A 17,995-nucleotide genomic window follows, 5' to 3' on the forward strand; every position below is an offset into this window, starting at 1 on the left:
CATTTTGCCTTTCTGTATTTCTTTTTCTTGGGGATGGTTTTGATCACCACCTCCTGTATAATGTTATGAACCTCCATCCATAGTTTCTCAGGCACTGTCTATCAGATCTAATCCCTTGAATCTATTTGTCACTTCCAGTGTATAATCCTAAGGGATTTGATTTAGGTCATACCTGAATGGTGTAGTGGTTTTCCTTACTTTTTTCAATTTAAGTCTGAATTTTGCAATAAGGAGTTCATGATCTGAGCCACAGTCAACTCCCGGTCTTGTTTTTGCTGACTGTATAGAGCTTCTCCATCTTCAGCTGCAAAGAATATAATCAATCTGATTTCAGTATTGACCATCTGGCGACGTCCATGTGTAGTGTCGTCTCTTGTGTTGTTGGAAGGTGTTTGCTATGACCAGTGGATTCTCTTGGCAAAATTCTTATTAGCCTTTGCCCCATTTCATTTTGTACTCTGAAGCTTGGAGGGTATAGTTAATGGCTGGCCATACTTAAAACCAGCAGAGTTAGGTATGACTTCTGTCTTGGGAACTTCAAAAGGGGTCTGCACATCTTGGGAAATGGGAGTTGGATTGTTAGCCTGCAGTGCAAGAGTCACCAAGTTTTCCCGCAGTCCTTAGGCTGTGAGTGGCAGTCACACTTCCAGCAGCAGGCATGGGCCACGTCTCCAGGGTCTTTCCACTTGTGAGTCCCTGGCAGACTTCTCTGGAAGGCTGTCACCCACGTAGAGATAAAGGGTCGTGAATGTAGAGGTGACTGTGGTACCCCAGCGCAGTCAGCCTCCAAGCCCCAAACAGCAGAGCAGATGCCCACTGGCCTTCCCTGGCTGTCCTGACTGATTTCCAAGCTCTGCTCTGCTCCTCTTTGCTTTCTAGAGCTATCTGGCCTTCTCTGGTTCTTCACAGCTAAAAAAAACTCCCTCAGAACCTCACAGCAAACACCTTCCTATTTGGGGGCTTAATTCTTTTTGCGGCTGAACACCCTCCCACCCGTACCACCCTCCCCTCTTCTCCCAAATAGCTGCCATCCTGGGGGGTTCTCCTTGTTGCCCAAATCTTGGCTCTGTGCACCAGTGCCAAACAGAAATATGGAGACAGAGTTATGGAGGAGAAGGAAAGAGCGGCTTTATTCATTTGCCAGACAAAGGGGGAACACAGTAGGCTAGTGCCTCAAGAACTGTGCCCCCCTCCCTGGTAAAGAGGGAGGGGCTATATAGTCTGGCAAGGTACCTGAGAAGGGTCAAGACGGTAACAGTCTTGCATTCTTCTTCTGCAAAGTTTCAAAAGGGTGAGGTTGCTGACAAGGTTAGGGTGTGCAGTGGCTTGGATGGTTAGGTCTCCTAATTCTTGAATACCCTTTAATCGTGCCTCAGGTGGTTTCCTGGCTGCTCCTCCCTTGATTAGCAACTGTTCTGCCCTTTGGGACTCAGAGAAGGTCATGGAGGCTGGAGTCTTGCCTACAAGAAATGGGGGACAAAGAGACCTTCGTGTCCAGGAGCCCCGCAGGGCCCAGCTCGGCATCGTCCGCATTGTTCCCTTCTTTCATGGTGAGATCTTCCTCAAAAGTGATGAGCCTGCAAGGTCAGGATGTGTGTTTCCATGTTCCCAGGACCTCGCACGGTAGATATTATTGAGCCTCGATAAATATTAGATGGAGTTTAAGAAATATAGACTTGGTTGAATGAATGATCACTCTTTCCGGAGCCACAGCCCCGGGTTCAAACACGTTCCCCAAATCAGGGCAGCCTGGGAATCCCGCCGTCCAAGGACAACACCCCCCACCCAGCTCCTCCCACCACCCTCCCGATCCCGCTCAATTGAAAACCAGACCTTGTTCAGGAACCGGCTATCAATATCCCCGGCATTCCCGCGTTTCCACGCTGTTTGTAAGGAAAGCTACAATGTCATTGGAGAGACAGAGGCACAGTGGAGAGACCGGGTGTGGAGGGCGCGTTTGGCGTTAATTCTATTTGTGGGACCCCAGGACCCGAGGGCCGGGTGAATCTCTGCCGGAGTCTGGGTCGCGTTCGCTTTAAAGGGGCGGTTCCCGAGCCGGCGGGCGGGCGGTCCCGGAAGACGCGCGTCGCGCGGCCTGGGCGTCGGGATCCCTGCTCCCCGGCCCCCCCGGGTCCGGATCCCCGGTCCTCGGACCCCCGGCCTCTCTGAGTCCCGATCTCCGGTACTCCGCTCCGCGACCCTCCGCTCCCCTTCCCCGCCCCTGGCGCCCAGACCTCCACTGCCCTTGGGACCTCGGCTCTCTGGAGCCCCCACCCGACTCCTCCCCACCGCGCGCTCGCTGCCTTGGTCCTCGACCGTTCGCGCTGCCCCCGCCCCCGGCCCCAGCTCTCCACCCCTCGCCTTATCTGGTTCTTCCTCACCCCCATCAGGCTCTCCGCACCGCGGCCCTCCGATCGGTCCCCCTCGCGCCCCTCTCCGCGCAGCCCTGCTGCGTCCTGGCCCGCGCCGGCGGGCGTGCGCGGTGACCCTGCGGTCGCCCGGCTCCGTCTCCGCCCGCGCGGCCACCTCGCGCAGGTCACGTCCCTGTCCTGGGGACTGCACACGGGCGGCCAGGTCTGCGCGCCCCCTTCATCTCGCTGCTGCCCCGCTCTTAAACGGAATACTCGGCGGAGGCCCGGACTCATGTCGTCCTTGCGGAAAGAAGGAACATAGATGGGCCCTCCTTAAGTGGAGGCAGGCAGCCGAGGCCGTGACCTCTGGGAGAGGATGGTGACCCCCTGGCGCTTCTCTCTCAGGGTCTGCTTGGCGCACTTGAGAGGTTTTGCGCTCAGAAAGGAACTCGGCCTTCTGAGACCCTCTGGGGGCTGTCGCAAGGCTAGACTCTGTTGGCTTCTGCTTGGCACTTTGCCCAAACTCGTCTCCACCTGTGAGGACATTGGCAAGGGGGCTGCGGAGAGCGTACGTCGACAGACCACCAGTTGGAGTGACCTGGCTGAAAATGGGCCGCTGGAAAGAGTCCCTACGGAGGGGCGGCTGGGCTGGCTCCTCCTGCACGTGCGCATCTGGCTCAGAGCAGGGGCTCTCTTGGTGAAATTCTTCCCCCTCCTCCTACTCTATCCCCTCACCTATCTGGCTCCCAGTGTCTCCAGTCTCTGGCTCCACCTGCTTCTGAAAGCCACCGAGACCTCGGGCCCCACCTACATCAAGTTGGGCCAATGGGCCAGCACCCGGCGGGATCTCTTCTCAGAGGCGTTCTGCGCCCAGTTCTCCAGGCTGCACGTCCAGGTGTCGCCCCATCCTTGGACTCACACCGAACACTTCCTGCGCCAGGCCTTTGGGGAGGACTGGGAGAGGGTCCTCTTCTTTGAGAAGCAGGAGCCAGTGGGTTCCGGCTGCGTGGCCCAAGTGTACAAAGCGAGAGCCAATCCTGCCTTCCTGGAGAACGACAGCATCCAGAGACTGGCTACGGCCTCCAAACTGCAGCTCTCCTCGGAAACTGGGGCAGCTGGGGGGCTGGGCGAGCTCTCTGGACGCCTGGAGAAGGCGGGGAGGCCTCAAGAGAGTCTTGCCGACCAGTCGTTTGTAGAAAGGCTGCTCTTCCCTAAAGCGGACCTGGTTGGATCCAATGCATCCTTGTCTCAGGCTTCAGGGACCGCCCATGAACAGGAGCCAGATCACCTCGTCCCCGTGGCCGTGAAAGTAAGTGTTCTGATGTTTGCAGCCAGGCCCTCCCATCTCTAAAACCTCACCAACTCCACGGGGCTACCCAGGTCAGGATACAACCCTTTGCAAATTACCCCACGGTGCCTTCCGTTGATTTCTTTCAGCTTGACCATTATCTGAGTACCTGTGACACACAAGCTGTTTGATTTCTTGGCTTGAAGGAGAGTGATGCGAATGGCCTGAAAAAGGAAGATGAAGAGGCTGTGGAGTTGGCTGTCTCTGCGGGGGGAGGACCCATCATCCATCCGGCTGACCTCTTGGCTCTGGGGTCAGGATAAATGGGAGACAGACTAGGTTAGGTGTTACTGTGGCAAGTCCAAGATTTACAACATCAGCTTCCTTCTCGGTTCATTTCCAGTTACCCCTGCCCGGCTCCATCATCTCTCCTCTCGACACCTTTCCATCCCTGATCCGAACACCCTCAGGAGAACTAGCGGTCCTAGTAGCCAATACCCTGGTGCTCTCACCCTCACAGAAAAATCCCTCCCACGGGTGCCTCACTGAGACAGGCTGAATTCATAATTTCCAAGGGGAGAGCCTGACCTGGCCTTTTATAATTGCTGCAAATGAGTCGCAACATCAGGCATGTTTAGGAAACACTTGTCCAAAGTATCTTTAAGTTTCCCTTTGCTCTGTGGGAGACTAAAGGAGTAGATGTGCCATCAAGTCAGATGCTTTATTTCATATGTATGAGGTACCTGAGATGGGCATTTTTTTTTTAAACAGGTTCAAAAAAACATTTGCTTATTTATTTGGCTGTGCTGGTTCTTAGCTGTGGCACGCGGGATCTCCTTCTCCCAACAAGGGTTGAACCTGGGCCCCCTGCAGTGGGAGCCCAGAGACTTAGCTACTGGATCACCAAGGAAGTCCCTGGACTAGTTTTTCTTACATGTTTATTTACATTCCACTTTATTCTGAAAAGGATGTGTGGTGGAGGTAGAGGCTGTGATCTGTGTGTTTTAAATGATGGAACAGGAGGCTGAGAAGAGGCTGAGTGGCCAGTCCAGTTTCATACAGGAGATGAGTTACAGAACTGGAGTGTTTGAAACCCAGAGCTCTTTCCATCTCACCTCTGGAGTCCTGTGACTCTAGAGCAGTATTTTGCAGGCTTGGGACTACCTGACCCAGTTACCTGGACACTCAGTAAAATGCACATTTCCACCCCGCCTCCCAGCCAGTCTGATTCAGTAGGTCCTGGAGGAGGCTGGGGCTCCACACTTTTACCAAGCAGCCTATGTTGGCTTTTATGCTCGCTGATGTTTGGGAGCCGCTGATTTAAGCTCAGTGTATCTGGAAGGGAGGCCAACCTATTCTTCCCAGCAAAGCTGAGTGCCGCTCGGGGGAGCAGACCTCCTGTCCACTCAGGAAGGCACAAAGGAATGGGTGTTGGACTTGCTTCCCCTCGGCCAGCTGATTGTCCTTTTTTTGCTGGGGGGTGGTGGGGGGGACGTTGCCTGCACCACAAGGCACATGTGACCTTCATTTCTCAACCAGGGATCGAACCTGCACCCCCTGCATTGGAAGCACAGAGTCTTAACTGCTGAATTGCCAGGGAAGTCCCCTAGACCTCTTTTGATGGTGGGACCCAGCCCTGGCTAGGCAAATGTGCCCTCCTGATTGATCCCTCCTCTGTCTCACTGTTGCTCTCCTGGCAGGTGTTGCACCCCGGCCTGCTCGCTCAGGTGCAGATGGACCTGCTGCTGATGAAGATGGGCAGCCGGGTCCTCGCACTTTTGCCAGGAATCAAGTGGCTCAGCTTGCCTGAGATCGTGGAGGAATTTGAGAAGCTCATGGTGCAACAGGTGAATTCGCCTTCTCTCAATCGTAAATAGCACATGACAGTTTTTGCTGTTAGTAGCTGCTTAGTAAATGCTGAATGGATGAGCATTTTCCCAGGGCACTATGGCTAATGTAGAATATTAGTCAGGATAGGTGATGCTAGCTGATATAACAGAGAATATCCAAACCTCAGTGAGTTAAGGCAGCAAGGTTATTTCTTGCTATTCTGTGGAAGTTCCATGCAGGTAAACTGAGGGAGCAGGTGGGAGTTCCACTCCACTGTTATTCAGGGACCCAGTTTCCTCCAAAATTAGTCATCTAGGGTCAGTGTGGAGTGGGGAGAGAGACCACGAAGGGTCACATAAAGGGTTCTGTGGCCAGGCCTGGAAATGATGAACCTCACTTCTTCCCAGGCTACATGTCAGGCCCAGTGTAACTACAAGGAAACTTGGGGAGGGCGGTCTTGCATAGAGCCTGGGCTGCAAATGAAGAGTCTGCTGGAACAGATAGCATTGTCTGTGCTGCAGTCAATGGCCGGACTCCAGGAGGAGAAGAATCGGGGAAGTCACATACTGTGCCTTGGTTTTCCTTTGTTTCTGGGGTTTAATGAGTAGACAAGGGCCCTGTGCAGGGCCTTTGGGACACCTGTTTAAGGAAACAGACTCAGTAGACCCAGTGGAGTCACTCAGGGCTCCAAGGAGCCATCTGTGCTGGTTTCCTGGTGGTTGGCACAGAAATTGACAGGCTTTCAGAGGCCATGTGCCCAGTCTTCATTTATGTCATCTGACTTAGGGTTTTAAGCCCCAGTGATGTATTTTCATGTTTAGAAAGCTTGGCTTTATGATATGAAGGTGTCTCTTTTGATAATAAAAGAAAATTAAAACAGAAAAATAGCTGCTGTTCCACCACCCATCTTGGTGTTAATACTTTCAGTTCCACCAACCACTTGAGCTTCAGTTCTGCTTCAAGAAGTCTGATATGCATTGTGAGATCCCATCACTTCAAGTTCAGACCTCTATAGCTCTACAACTCACCCCATTTTGCCTCAAAAATCAACTCTTCCTACCAGCTGTAGCTCTCGATGGTCTCATAATGCTGCCTGGCTTGAAAGCTTAGAGTCTGGGTGTATGTAGGGGGATGTATATTCATTTATAAATTCATACAACAAGTATTAAAAACTCTATTAAGATCTGGTGAACTAAGAAAACACGTGGGGTTCCCTGAATCTCCTGTGATGGTGGGACCCAGTCCTGGCTGGGCAAATGTGCCCTCCTGATTGGTCCCAAGAAGTATATATTGGGAGGAGGAGGGCTGATGTGAAATATTTGTAGCACAAGTGCTAGTTACAATAGGAGTTCTTATGGGTTCAGCTGGGCTTAGCCGAGGCCCAGCAGAGGAAGTGGTTATTCCACCCTGCGGGTCCAGGCTCCCCAGACTTGAGCGGAGTCTTGAAAGGAGTGTCTGCAGTTAGACCCAATGGGGGAAGAACACGAGTCAGGTGGAGTACAGAAGGCACTCAGAGGGGAAGTGTTAGGCGGGCTGGGACATTCCTGGTCTACAGATTGGGTGCAGCCGGAGTTTGGGGCTGTGAAAGAAGGAGGCTGTATCACAAGAGATGAACCTGGAGGGAGAAGCTGGGCCCAGACCATGTCCCACCTTGGACGTCATCCTAACCAATGCAGGCTCCAACCTGCAGGTGGTGGGGGGCACCAGCAGATGAATTATAGAGAGGGGAGGTGGGGGACAGGGAGCCCAACTAAGACACCTCTGTTGGGGTTCAGGTGACTGGTTTCGAGTCACCTTGGGAGGAACAGTGGGGTAGAAAAGAACAGCTCTGAGCATGAGGGCTGCAGAGCTAATGGCAGTGGGTCTCCCATGGGTGTGAAGGGTGAGAGAGAAGGAATCCTCTGCAGGGACTCCAGGGGGTGGGTTGAATGTGAACTCTGGAAAGTTCTCCAGTGTCTCTGCTGTCTGCAGCTTGGAGTCATGTGGTGGGGAGGGTTAGGGGGTCAGGACTTCCGGGGCAGCCCTCACCCTCAAGTGTCCTAGGAGTTCTGCAGGAGGTTAGCTGGGGGAGGCAGGTGAGTCTCGGGCTCTGCCAGCTCTTGCGGGGTTCAGCGTTGCTGTCCCTGGCCCAGACTACCCCCTCCCTCACCTCTTCTCTCCACTTGCCTGTAGATCGACCTGCGGTACGAGGCTCGGAATCTCGAACTCTTCCAGTGCAACTTCCTGAATGTGAACTCCGTCAAATTCCCCACGCCTCTGCGTCCCTTTGTCACCAAGGATGTCCTGGTGGAGACATACGAAGTAAGAATGAGAGCTTCCCTAGCCGTTTGCCCTTTACTCACATCCAGGTTGTCTCTGCTGCACAGGAATGCTTGAGTCTGAGAGGGGTTTGGAGCCGCCTGAGGGTGGGAGGTAGGGCAGCAAGGCGGGAAGAGCCTGGCCCTGCCCTCAGACTTGCTGGAAGTCTGCTCTGCCAATTGTATCTGATTCGAGTTTTTCCCTACGCTGTTACAAAACACCTGAATGACTTTTTTGGCCAACCCAGAATTTGCTGGGTGGCTTCAGTTACCTCCTGTAGAACAGCAGGATACCCCTCCTGCCTCGTAGGAGTCAATGACACATTGAATGCAAAATGCCCTCCACACAGAGGAAGGGCCTCATGGCCTTAGCTGTCTTCTGGTCCAGCTTCCTTTGTAAAGATGGTAATGAAACCCAGGGGAGTGGCCTGAATGACCCACTGTTACTAGCTGTGTGACTTTGAGCAAGTTACTTAAACTCTCTGGGCTTTAGTTCTTTAATTCGTTAATTAAGGATTACAGGATCTATCTCAACAGGCTGCTTTGACAATTAAATAACCGACCTGTATCAAGTGCCTATGGAGCAGCTCCCCTTTCTTCTCTCTTCCTTTTCTTTCTCCTCCAGTGAGGTCACAGAGCTCCTTCGTGTCCCTGTTGGCTGATTCTTGACTAGAAACAAGCTCACCCTGACCTCACAGCCTCTCTTACCTGTGGGCGGCAGTCAGTGGATTTCCTCCCTGGGGAAACTATGGGACTTGTTGAGACAGAAGGAAAGCGTAAATGTCGATTACAACTCACTTGTGGGTGACGGATTCACAGGTGTTCTAGGAAAGGAAAAACGCTTCGGGTCGCTCCCCAGTCAGAGGGAAGGCAGGGCCTGTGTGTCCCCTGGAGGATGAGGAGCCGCGCAGTCGCGGGCTGTGCGGCTGAAGCAGTTCTCACCCCGTCTTCCTCACAGGAGAGTGTGCCCGTGTCCAGCTACCAGCACGCAGGGATTCCCTTGGATGTGAAGAGGAAGATTGCGCAGCTGGGGATCAACATGCTCCTGAAGATGGTGAGCTCACGATGGGGAGCCTCTCCGCCTTGTCCTGGATCTCTGGGAACTCGCCGTTACACTGGAAGCTTTTTTTGTGCATGGCCTGGTGGAGGTGGGATGGTGAGGCTGACTCAGCCTGGAGTAGCTCTGGTCTCTCCGCAGATATTTGTGGACAACTTCGTCCACGCGGACCTTCACCCCGGGAACATCTTCGTCCAGGGCGCCGACGGTCTCGCCCAGGGCCCAGAGGCGCGGCTGCAGCGGGTGGACGTCTGCGAGGCTCTGGCAGTGGCTGTGTCGCCAGCCCGCTGCCCGCTGCGCCTGGTGCTGCTGGACGCCGGCATCGTGGCCGAGCTGCAGGCCGCTGACCTGAGGAACTTCCGGGCTGTCTTCATGGCCGTGGCCATGGGCCAGGTGAGGCCTGCCAGGCCCTGGAGGGGAGGGGAGGGGCAGGGTTGGAGCCAATTTTTTTTTTAACCACCAGCCTCCTCAGGGTTTGTCATTCTTGTTAATGCTGGCATTTGCCAAGGGTGCTCCCGAGAGAGGAAAGAGGGAGGAGGAAGAGGAGCCCAGATGAAGCCACTGAGGGTCCGTAGACAGAACAGGCTTGTTCCTGGCAGCTCATGGTTTAGGATGATGGGAGGAAATGCCTCCTTCTCAAGTGATGTTCTGGTGGTTTCTGTTCCTTCCTCAGTCACTATACATTTGGGCTTTGGAAATGCTAGCTTCTTGACTAACAGCGGCCCCAAGTGTGTGCTATCTGCTCTGAGAAGGTGGGGCTGGAAAGAAGCAGCGGCTCAGGGAACCTACTCTCCAGGTGCGGGAAGACACCTAGGGCAGGAGGAGATGACTGGTTTTCACTTCTCATCCCACTCCTCTGAGGGGCTCCTGTGGTTGAGAATTATTATTTAGGAAAAGGGACTCAGCGAAACCTCTATGAGAGTCAGCCTAAAGTGCCACATCAAGGGGGGCAGTGAATTCTCCAGCAGGAAAGACCCGGGAAAGATGGAGCTGGATGGACTTCCCTGGTGGTCCGCACTCCCAGTGCAGGGGGCCTGGCTTCAGTTCCTGGTCAGGGAAATAGATCCCACATGCTGGGACTAAGAGTCTGCATGCCGTAACCAAAGGTCCCATGTGCCGCAACTAAGACCTGATGCGGGAAAATAAAACAAAACCTGGGAAAAAAGGGCAAAATTGAGAGACGCCCCTGCTTAGGAGGCTTCTGGGGTGGGGGGAGGGGTGGTGGTGGGTAGACCAGAGGCTTGAGTCTGAGCCAGTTTGAAAGTGTCCCCTGGGCCAAGGCTAAAGACCGAGGTGCAGTGGTGGGTGGAGGCTGGGAGGTGCTCCTCTGCACAGGTTTGGGCAAAGGAAGAAGGTCACAGTCAAGGAGGAAGAGCTTGGCTCCCTGGCCATGACCAAGGGGCCAGGTGGGTGTTAGGAAGACCTTGGAGCATCCTGGGTGGAGGAGGAGCCAGCAGGCTGTGAGTGGGGAATTCTGCTGGGGCAGGAAGACCGCCCTCGAGGAGTCCGTCCTGGAGGCAGGCCTCTAGGCCAGGCCAGTTAGTTGGCAAGCAGTGCTGTGAGGAGCGTGAGCAGCAGGGCCCAGGCTCAGCCACTGGGCCTTTGTGGCTTCAGAGACAAAGGAGACCACGCAGCTCCGGCCTCTGATTGTGCTGAGCACAGGTGGGGCCTCGCCGACTGAGAGAAGCAGCAAAAGGCTTTGATTGATGACCAGGTATTATTGGAAGGCAGCGAGGTAAAGTTTAAAATGGATGGGGAGGTGGGGCGCAAAAGCAGAAGGGTAGAGAAACTGGGGTGGAAAGAACTAGGATCTGAAGACGTTTGGGCAGAGAATCCAGGATTAGGCCCTCTTGATTCTAGCATGTTTTTTTCCATCTTCCAGGGCCAAAGGGTGGCTGAGCTCATCCTGCACCACGCCCGGGCCAGCGAGTGCGAGGACGTGGAGGGATTTAAGGCTGAGATGGCCCGGCTGGTGACCCAGGCCAGGAAGAACACCATTACCCTGGAAAAGGTGAGCAGACCACTGGAGGGCTGGGGTCCTGGGGTGTTTACCAAACTTGCCCTTGGACAGCGCAAACTGCAGGTCTAAGGGAGAGGTCATGGGGAGAGGTCTTGAGGGGACTTGAGTTTTTCTTTTTTAAATTTATTTATTTTCAATTGAAGGATAATTGCTTATCCAATATTGTGTTGGTTTTTGCCATACATAACATGAATTGTCCATAGGTATACATATGTCCCCTCCCTCTTGAACCTCGCTCCCACCTCCTACCCCATGGCTTGAGTTTTAAGGCAGATAAAGAACAAACCTTTTCCTCTGCCCACATCTTCCATCTGAGCCACCAGGGAAGCCCTTACCTGAAGTGGAGCCCACTTTGAATTCTGGACACAGTTCTAACAAAGCTGATTTTTCTTCCCAAGTTCATTCCCAAGTCCACTCTAGCTGGATCGAGTCAGAACAAGAGGTGGCCCCCGGGCAGTGAGGAGTGGCAGCTGCCTGTCTTATTTATTCCAATGTGATTTCTGTCTGTGCCGGGCATGCTGGGGAAGAGGCCTCCAGGCTGGTTCTCCTGGCGGGGTGGTGGTCTTCGAACTCAGTCATGAGATGGAAGTTGGGCTTGTGTGAATGTAGTCCTTTTGGGGATTTGTCAGGCAGTCCATTTCCGATCACTGGTGTGTGTGTGTGTGTGTGTGTGAGTGGGTGTGTGTGGGTGTGGGTGTGGGTGTGGGTGTGGGTGAGGGGCAGGTAAGGGAGAGAAGTGGTTCCCAGTAGCTCTCAGGCTCTTTGTTCTGTTTTCCAGCTTCAAGTTTCCAGCCTTCTCTCGAATGTCTTTAAGTTGCTGATGACTCACAAGGTGAGGCCTGGGCGGGGAGCCTGCGCTCTGGCCAGGCAGGAGGGAGGTCTATGGGGAAGGCAGGCGGCCTCAGGGTTGTGGCAGGCTTTTCTCTTACGGGAGATCTCTTTCAGAAATGTTCTGCACACCGATCCCCTGCTGAGAGTGCTGTTTCTACTCCCTGATGTCCAGCAAGGTTTTTCTTTGATCCCATTGTAACCCTACATAGGTGGGGTTTTGGGGGAAAAACTTTATGCTTTCTTAGAGTTTTGACAAGTTCTATTTTAAAAATGAATTTAATCTCATGTTAGGATTAGGGAAAGCTTTCATCATTGCTGGGGGCTGGCTTGGAGAGAACTGGGAATGAATACACACTCCTGGGAGTTCATTTGCTCAGGACAGGGAGGGTGAGGCTCATAGCCAGCTCGGTGCCCACCAGCTCTGACCTGGGCAGCCTCTCCAAGTCCCCGGAGGCTGCCAGGAGGGCCAGGTGAGGCCATGACATGGTGATCAGTGCGCTTTGACCTCCCTTTTGCCACCTAATTCAGTTGTATAACATCTATTAGTATCTGATTTAATCCCAACATTCCTTGAGGCTGGCACCAAGCAACTCGCTCTGGCCCCTGAAGCCACCTGACCAGGGAGCCCCACTTCCAGTGACTTTGTTCTTTAGACCTGGGGCTCCCATTGGTACACAGCCTTCCTCACACACTGTGTGGGACACACGGTTGCCAGTGCTTTAGATGTTTGCTGTTGTCATTGTGATTCCTAAGAGAGGAGAGCAGAGAGAGGGCCAAGTACAGCCATTCTCTTCAAATATTTCACCAGGCACTTAATTTTTAAATAATTAAAAATTTTAAAACTATGGTTAAAAACTAATATACAGTTTACCCCTGCCCGCCTCCAAGTGTCAACCACATCCACACAGTTGTATAACAGATCTCTAGATCTCTAATAAAACCCTGTTCCTACTGAACAAAAACTCCATGTCTCTCTTCCCTGAGCCCCTGGCAAGCACCAGGTCCATGGTTTTGATGACTCTTGATTTTTCCTATAAGTAGGATCATATGGTGTTTGTCCTTCCGTGACTGGCTTATTTCACTCAATGGAGTGTTCTTGAGGTTCATGCATGTTGTAGCAGACGACAGGATTTCCTTTTTAAAGACTAAATAATATTCCATTGTATGTATTTAACCATATTTTCTTTATTTGTTCATCCTCTGATGGACATTTGGGTCACTTGTACTTCTTGGCTACTAAGAACAATGCTGCAGTGAACACCAGTATGCAAATATTTCTTTGAGATCCTGGTTTCAAATTCTTTTGGACATTTATACAGAATTGGGATTGCTAGATGATATAGGTTTTAAAATTTTTTTATTGAAGTATAGATTTATACAGGGCTTCCCTGGTGGCTCAGAGGGTAAAGTGTCTGTCTGCAATGTGGGAGACCTGGGTTCCATCCCTGGGTTGGGAAGATCCCCTGGAGAAGGAATGGCAGTCCAGTCCAGTATTCTTGCTTGGAGAATCCCATGGATGGAGGAGCCTGGTAGGCTACAGTCCACAGGGTCACAAAGGGTTGGACATGTCTGAGCGGCTTCACTTTCTTATAGATTTATACATATTATTATTATATATATATATATTTTTAGCTTTTAAGGAAGCTCCATACTGTTTTCCAGTTCAGTTCAGTTCAGTTGCTCAGTCGTGTCCGACTCTTTGTGACCCCATGAATTGCAGCACGCCAGGTGTCCCTGTCCATCACCAACTCCCAGAGTTCACTCAGACTCACGTCCATCAAGTCAGTGATGCCATCCAGCCATCTCATCCTCTGTCATCCCCTTCTCCTGCCCCCAATCCCTCCCAGCATCAGAGTCTTTTTCCAGTGAGTCAACTCTTCGGATGAGGTGGTCAAAGTACTGGAGCTTCAGCTTTAGCATCATTCCTTCCAAAGAAATCCCAGGGCTGATCTCCTTCAGAATGGATTGGTTGGATCTCCTTGCAGTCCAAGGGACTCTCAAGAGTCTTCTCCAACACCACACTTCAAAAGCATCAATTCTTCGGTGCTCAGCCTTCACAGTCCAACTCTCACATCCATACATGACCACAGGAAAAACCATAGCCTTGACTAGATGGACCTTAGTCGGCAAAGTAATATCTCTGCTTTTCAATATGCTATCTTGGTTGGTCATAACTTTTCTTCCAAGGAGTAAGCGTCTTTTAATTTCACGGCTGCAGTCATCATCTGCAGTGATTTTGGAGCCCCGAAAAAATAAAGTCTGACACTGTTTCCCCATCTATTTCCCATGAAGTGATGGGACCAGATGCCAAAGTCTACACAATTTTACACTCCCACCATGAGTGTGCATATGTAACGTGCTGCTTTCTTCTGATCTGCTCATCTGACCCCTCAGACAACTTTTTGGGCCTTAACTGAGACAAAGACCCTTTAACTTTCATCAAAGGTTATTTCCCCATGAGCCGTCCTTCCGTTTCCTGACCTGTCCACCTGAAAGCAGATTCCTGTTCTAGGTTTAAATCCTGGCTCAACTCTTCCTCATGTGGGCTTCCCTGGTGGCTCAGTGGTTAAGAAGCCTCTTGTCAATGCAGGAGACATAAGTTCAACTCCTAGTTTGGGAAGATCCCCTGGAGAAGGGAATGGCTACCCCCTCCAGTATTCTTGCGTGGGAAATCCCATGGACAGAGGAGCCTGGCGGGCTATAGTCCATGGGATCCCAAAAGAGTCGAACCTGACTTAGTGACTAAAACAAACAACAGACTCCTCTTCACCCAGAGGACTTGAGCAAATCACTCAGCCGCCCTGAGCCTTAGCTTCCTTATCTACTGAATGGGCATAATGAAGTACTTTTGAGGATTAACTGGGTAATCCATGTAAACTATTATTACTGTTAACCTGGCTCCAAAGGGGAAGAAACCCTGCTATATTTGAGCAAAGCCAAATGTGCTTGGTCTCAAAAAGACTACTGTGGATTTCAAAGAATGACCCATATTTAGATTTATAGTTTCTGGTGGTGTTTGTTGTTTAGTCAATAAGTTGTATCTGACTCTGTGTGACCCATAGCCTGTAGCCCACCAGGCTCCTCTGTCCATGGAATTCTCTAGGCAAGAATACTGGAGTGGTAGCCATTCCCTTCTCCAGGGGATCTTCCCAACCCAAGGATTGAACCCAAGTCTCCTGTATTGGCAGGCAGGTTCTTTACTGCTGAGCCACCAGGGAAGCCCAGTTTCTAGTGTACCTGTGAACTTGTCACTTTAGTATTTTTTAAGTCATCCACACTCACACACCTCCCTTAAAGAAGAGCTGTATACACTGCATCCCCAGATGTTTTCTTACTATTTCTAGTGGGTGGGGGATTGGGTGAATAGATGAGATGGTGGGGAAAATGACTGGATAGGGAAAAGAACGTTCAGTTCAGTTCAGTCACTCAGTCATATCTGACTCTTTGCTACCCCATGGACTATAGCACGCCAGGCTTCTCTGTCCATCACCAACTCCTGGAGCTTACTCAGACTCATGTCCATTGAGTCAGTGATGCCATCCAACCATCTCATCCTCTGTCCTCCCATTCTCCTCCTGCCTTTAATCTTTCCCAGCATCAGGGTCTTTACCAATGAGTCAGTTCTTCATATCAGGTGGCCAAAGTATTGAAGTTTCAGCTTCAGCATCAGTCCTTGCAATGAATACTCAGGACTGATTTCCTTAGGATGGACTGGTTGGACTCTCAAGGAACTCTCAAGAGTCTTCTCCAACACCACAGTTCAAAAGCATCAATTCTTCAGTGCTCAGCTTTCTTTATAGTCCAACTCCCACATCCATACATGACCACTGGAAAAACTATAGCTTTGACCAGACAGACCTTTGTTGGCAAAGTAATGTCTCTGCTTTTGAATATGCCGTCTGGGTTGGTCATAACTTTTCTTCCAAGGAGCAAGTGTCTTTTAATTTCATGGCTGCAGTCACCATGTGCAGTGATTTTGGAGCCCAGAAAAATAAAGTCTTTCACTGTTTCCACTATTTCCCCATCTATTTGCCATGGAGTGATGGGACTGGATGCTGTGATCCTAGTTTTATAAATGTTGAGTTTTAAGCTAACTTTTTCACTCTTCTTCACTTTCATCAAGAGGCTCTTTAGTTCTTCTTCACTTTCTGCCATAAGGGTGGTGTCATCTGTGTATCTGAGATTATGGATATTTCTCCTGGCAATCTTGATTCGAGCTTGTGCTTCATCCAGCTAATTAAGCAGGGTGTACAAGGTTAATTAGCCTCAATGTACTCCTTTCCCAGTTTGGAACCAGTCTGTTGTTCCAAGTCCAGTTCTAACTGTTGCTTCTTGACCTGCATACAAATCTCCCAGGAGGCAGGTCAGGTGGTCTGGTATTTCCATCTCTTGAAGAATTTTCCAGTTTGTTGTGATCCACACAGTCAAAGACTTTGGCGTAGTCAATAAAGCAGAAGTAGATATTTTTCTGGAACTCTCTTTTTCGATGATCCAGCAGATGTTGGCAATTTGATCTCTGGTTCCTCTGCCTTTTCTAAATCCAGCTTGAATGTCTGGAAGTTCACAGTTCATGTACTGTTGAAGCCTGGCTTGGAGAATTTTGAGCATGACCTTGCTAGCATGTGAGATAAGTGCAATTGTGTGGTAGTGGGAACATTCTTTGGCATTGTCTTTCTTTGGGATTGGAATGAAACCTGACCTTTTCCAGTCCTGTGGCCACTGCTGAGTTTTCCAAATTTGCTGGCATATTGAGTACAGCACTTTCAGAGCATCATCTTTCAGGATTTGAAATAGCTCCACTGGAATTCCATCACCTCCACTAGCTTTGTTTGTAGTGATGCTTCCTAAGGTCCACTTGACTTCATATTCCAGGATGTCTGGCTGTAGGTGAGTGATCACACCATTGTGGTTTTCTGGGTCATGAAGATCTGGGTCATACAGTGTATTCTTAGAAAATATACATTTCTGGGTCCTGAAGTGTATTCTTGCCACTTCTTCTTAATATCTTCTGTTTCTGTTAGGTCCATACCATATCTGTCCTTTATCTGTAAGAATGTTACATAGATGATAAAAATCATCTGGGCAGGCGCACGATGTCAGGAGTGGATGTTGCTCTGTTAACTCAGGATACTCTCCGTCTATCCGTGGGCTTCAGAAAGAACCCATTTCTCTGTTTCAGGTAAAGCTTGAGAGCAACTTTGCCTCAATCGTGTTTGCCATCATGGTGCTGGAGGGGCTTGGCCGCTCACTGGACCCTAAACTGGACATCCTGGAGGCAGCGAAGCCCTTCCTTCTAAAAGGACTAGTGACCTCCCGCTGACAGCAGCAGTGGGGGCTTCCTCTCGGAACAAGAGGCCGCTCCCAACAGCCTCTCCTGTGGCAGCTTGGACGTCCTAGAACTGGGATTGTGGAGGGCCTGCCGCTGTGTTTCACCCTGGTTTGGTTTCAAGCATCTGTTTCCAAAGGTCTGGGATTGCTGGGGAAGTGAAAGGAGGAAGGGTCCTGACAGCTCAGGCATGGAAGGGCCTGGTGTCAGAGAAACTGTTACAGGGAAAACATTCTCTGGAGGAGGACGAATAAACTTAGTTATTTTGTTTTCTGGGTTTTTTCTCTTCTCTTCTTAACCTCCGTACTCCTGGATCAGGTTGGTTCCTGGTCCTTTCCAAACTCTGATATTTAGGTTAGAAAATGTCACAGAACCCTGTAGACCCATGGTTTCCAAATTTTGGGGCGGCGTGGCACATACCATGCGAGATCTTAGTTTCCTGACCAGGGATTGAACCCATGCCCTCAGCACCGAGTCCTAACCACTAAACCACCAGGGAATCCCCCCAACTATTTTGTGTTGTTTTTATGTTTTGTTTTTCCCCCTCAAATGTTTTGATTATGTGCCCTGTGGGTAAACGATTGCATATATTTATATATACATTCACATACAATTTATTTACAAGGTTTATACAGGTTTTACCATCACCAGCAAATCTCTGAAGACACAGCTTACACTTAGGGCATGTTTCACTGTATCTCAAATTATCCTTTTGATAATTAAAATCTTTTTTACCAATCTTGCTAAATTTTATTATAATGTAAAAGAAAAAAAAACAATGATAAATGGTTAATGTGACATACTAGAGACAGGAACAGAGTCAGCTCCACTTCATAAAGTTTCCCTGTGCTCACATATTAGCATTTAGATACTGGTTTTTCTGAGCATTCTACAGAGCTAATTTTGGTTAATATTAACAAATAGATAATATAGTCAGTACATTCCTGTTAGAGCTTCCCTGGTGGCTCAGATGCTAAAGAATCTGCCTGAAGTAC

General features: G+C 50.5%; 2 protein-coding genes across 3 annotated transcripts; one reads left to right on the forward strand and one right to left on the reverse strand.

The window, feature by feature from the left end:
• Positions 1–1,103: 1,103 nt before the first annotated feature.
• On the reverse strand, positions 1,104–2,645 carry LOC138439826 (S-antigen protein-like). Its single transcript, XM_069588899.1, has 3 exons — positions 2,618–2,645; positions 1,834–2,576; positions 1,104–1,460 (listed from the first exon to the last, which is right to left on the reverse strand). The coding sequence occupies exons 1-2, from the start codon at positions 2,643–2,645 to the stop codon at positions 1,900–1,902; spliced, it is 705 nt and encodes a 234-aa protein (XP_069445000.1). The 3' UTR covers positions 1,104–1,460; positions 1,834–1,899.
• Positions 2,050–17,273, forward strand: ADCK2 (aarF domain containing kinase 2). Of its 2 annotated transcripts, XM_069588574.1 has the most exons (9): positions 2,065–2,182; positions 2,391–3,660; positions 5,340–5,486; positions 7,642–7,770; positions 8,725–8,820; positions 8,965–9,216; positions 10,706–10,834; positions 11,622–11,675; positions 16,854–17,273. In XM_069588574.1, the coding sequence occupies exons 2-9, from the start codon at positions 2,728–2,730 to the stop codon at positions 16,992–16,994; spliced, it is 1,881 nt and encodes a 626-aa protein (XP_069444675.1). In that variant the 5' UTR covers positions 2,065–2,182; positions 2,391–2,727; the 3' UTR covers positions 16,995–17,273. The 2 variants fall into 2 exon arrangements, with proteins under 2 accessions (XP_069444674.1, XP_069444675.1); XM_069588573.1 differs by having other exon boundaries at positions 2,050–3,660.
• The last annotated feature ends 722 nt before the right edge of the window (positions 17,274–17,995 follow it).

Source organism: Ovis canadensis, chromosome 4 (assembly GCF_042477335.2).
Source record: "Ovis canadensis isolate MfBH-ARS-UI-01 breed Bighorn chromosome 4, ARS-UI_OviCan_v2, whole genome shotgun sequence".
NCBI lineage: Eukaryota > Metazoa > Chordata > Mammalia > Artiodactyla > Bovidae > Ovis > Ovis canadensis.

Excerpts from the sequence above, each read along its gene's own strand:
- LOC138439826 (XM_069588899.1), bottom strand. The coding sequence starts at position 2,645 with ATGAGTCCGGGCCTCCGCCGAGTATTCC. Across the intron at positions 2,577-2,617 it reads GGGCCTCCGCCGAGTATTCC|ACCTGGCCGCCCGTGTGCAG; the intron begins GTTTAAGAGCGG and ends GGGGGCGCGCAG.
- ADCK2 (XM_069588573.1), top strand. The coding sequence starts at position 2,728 with ATGGTGACCCCCTGGCGCTTCTCTCTCAGGGTCTGCTTGGCGCACTTG. Across the intron at positions 5,487-7,641 it reads AGAAGCTCATGGTGCAACAG|ATCGACCTGCGGTACGAGGC; the intron begins GTGAATTCGCCT and ends ACTTGCCTGTAG. Across the intron at positions 9,217-10,705 it reads TGGCCGTGGCCATGGGCCAG|GGCCAAAGGGTGGCTGAGCT; the intron begins GTGAGGCCTGCC and ends TCCATCTTCCAG.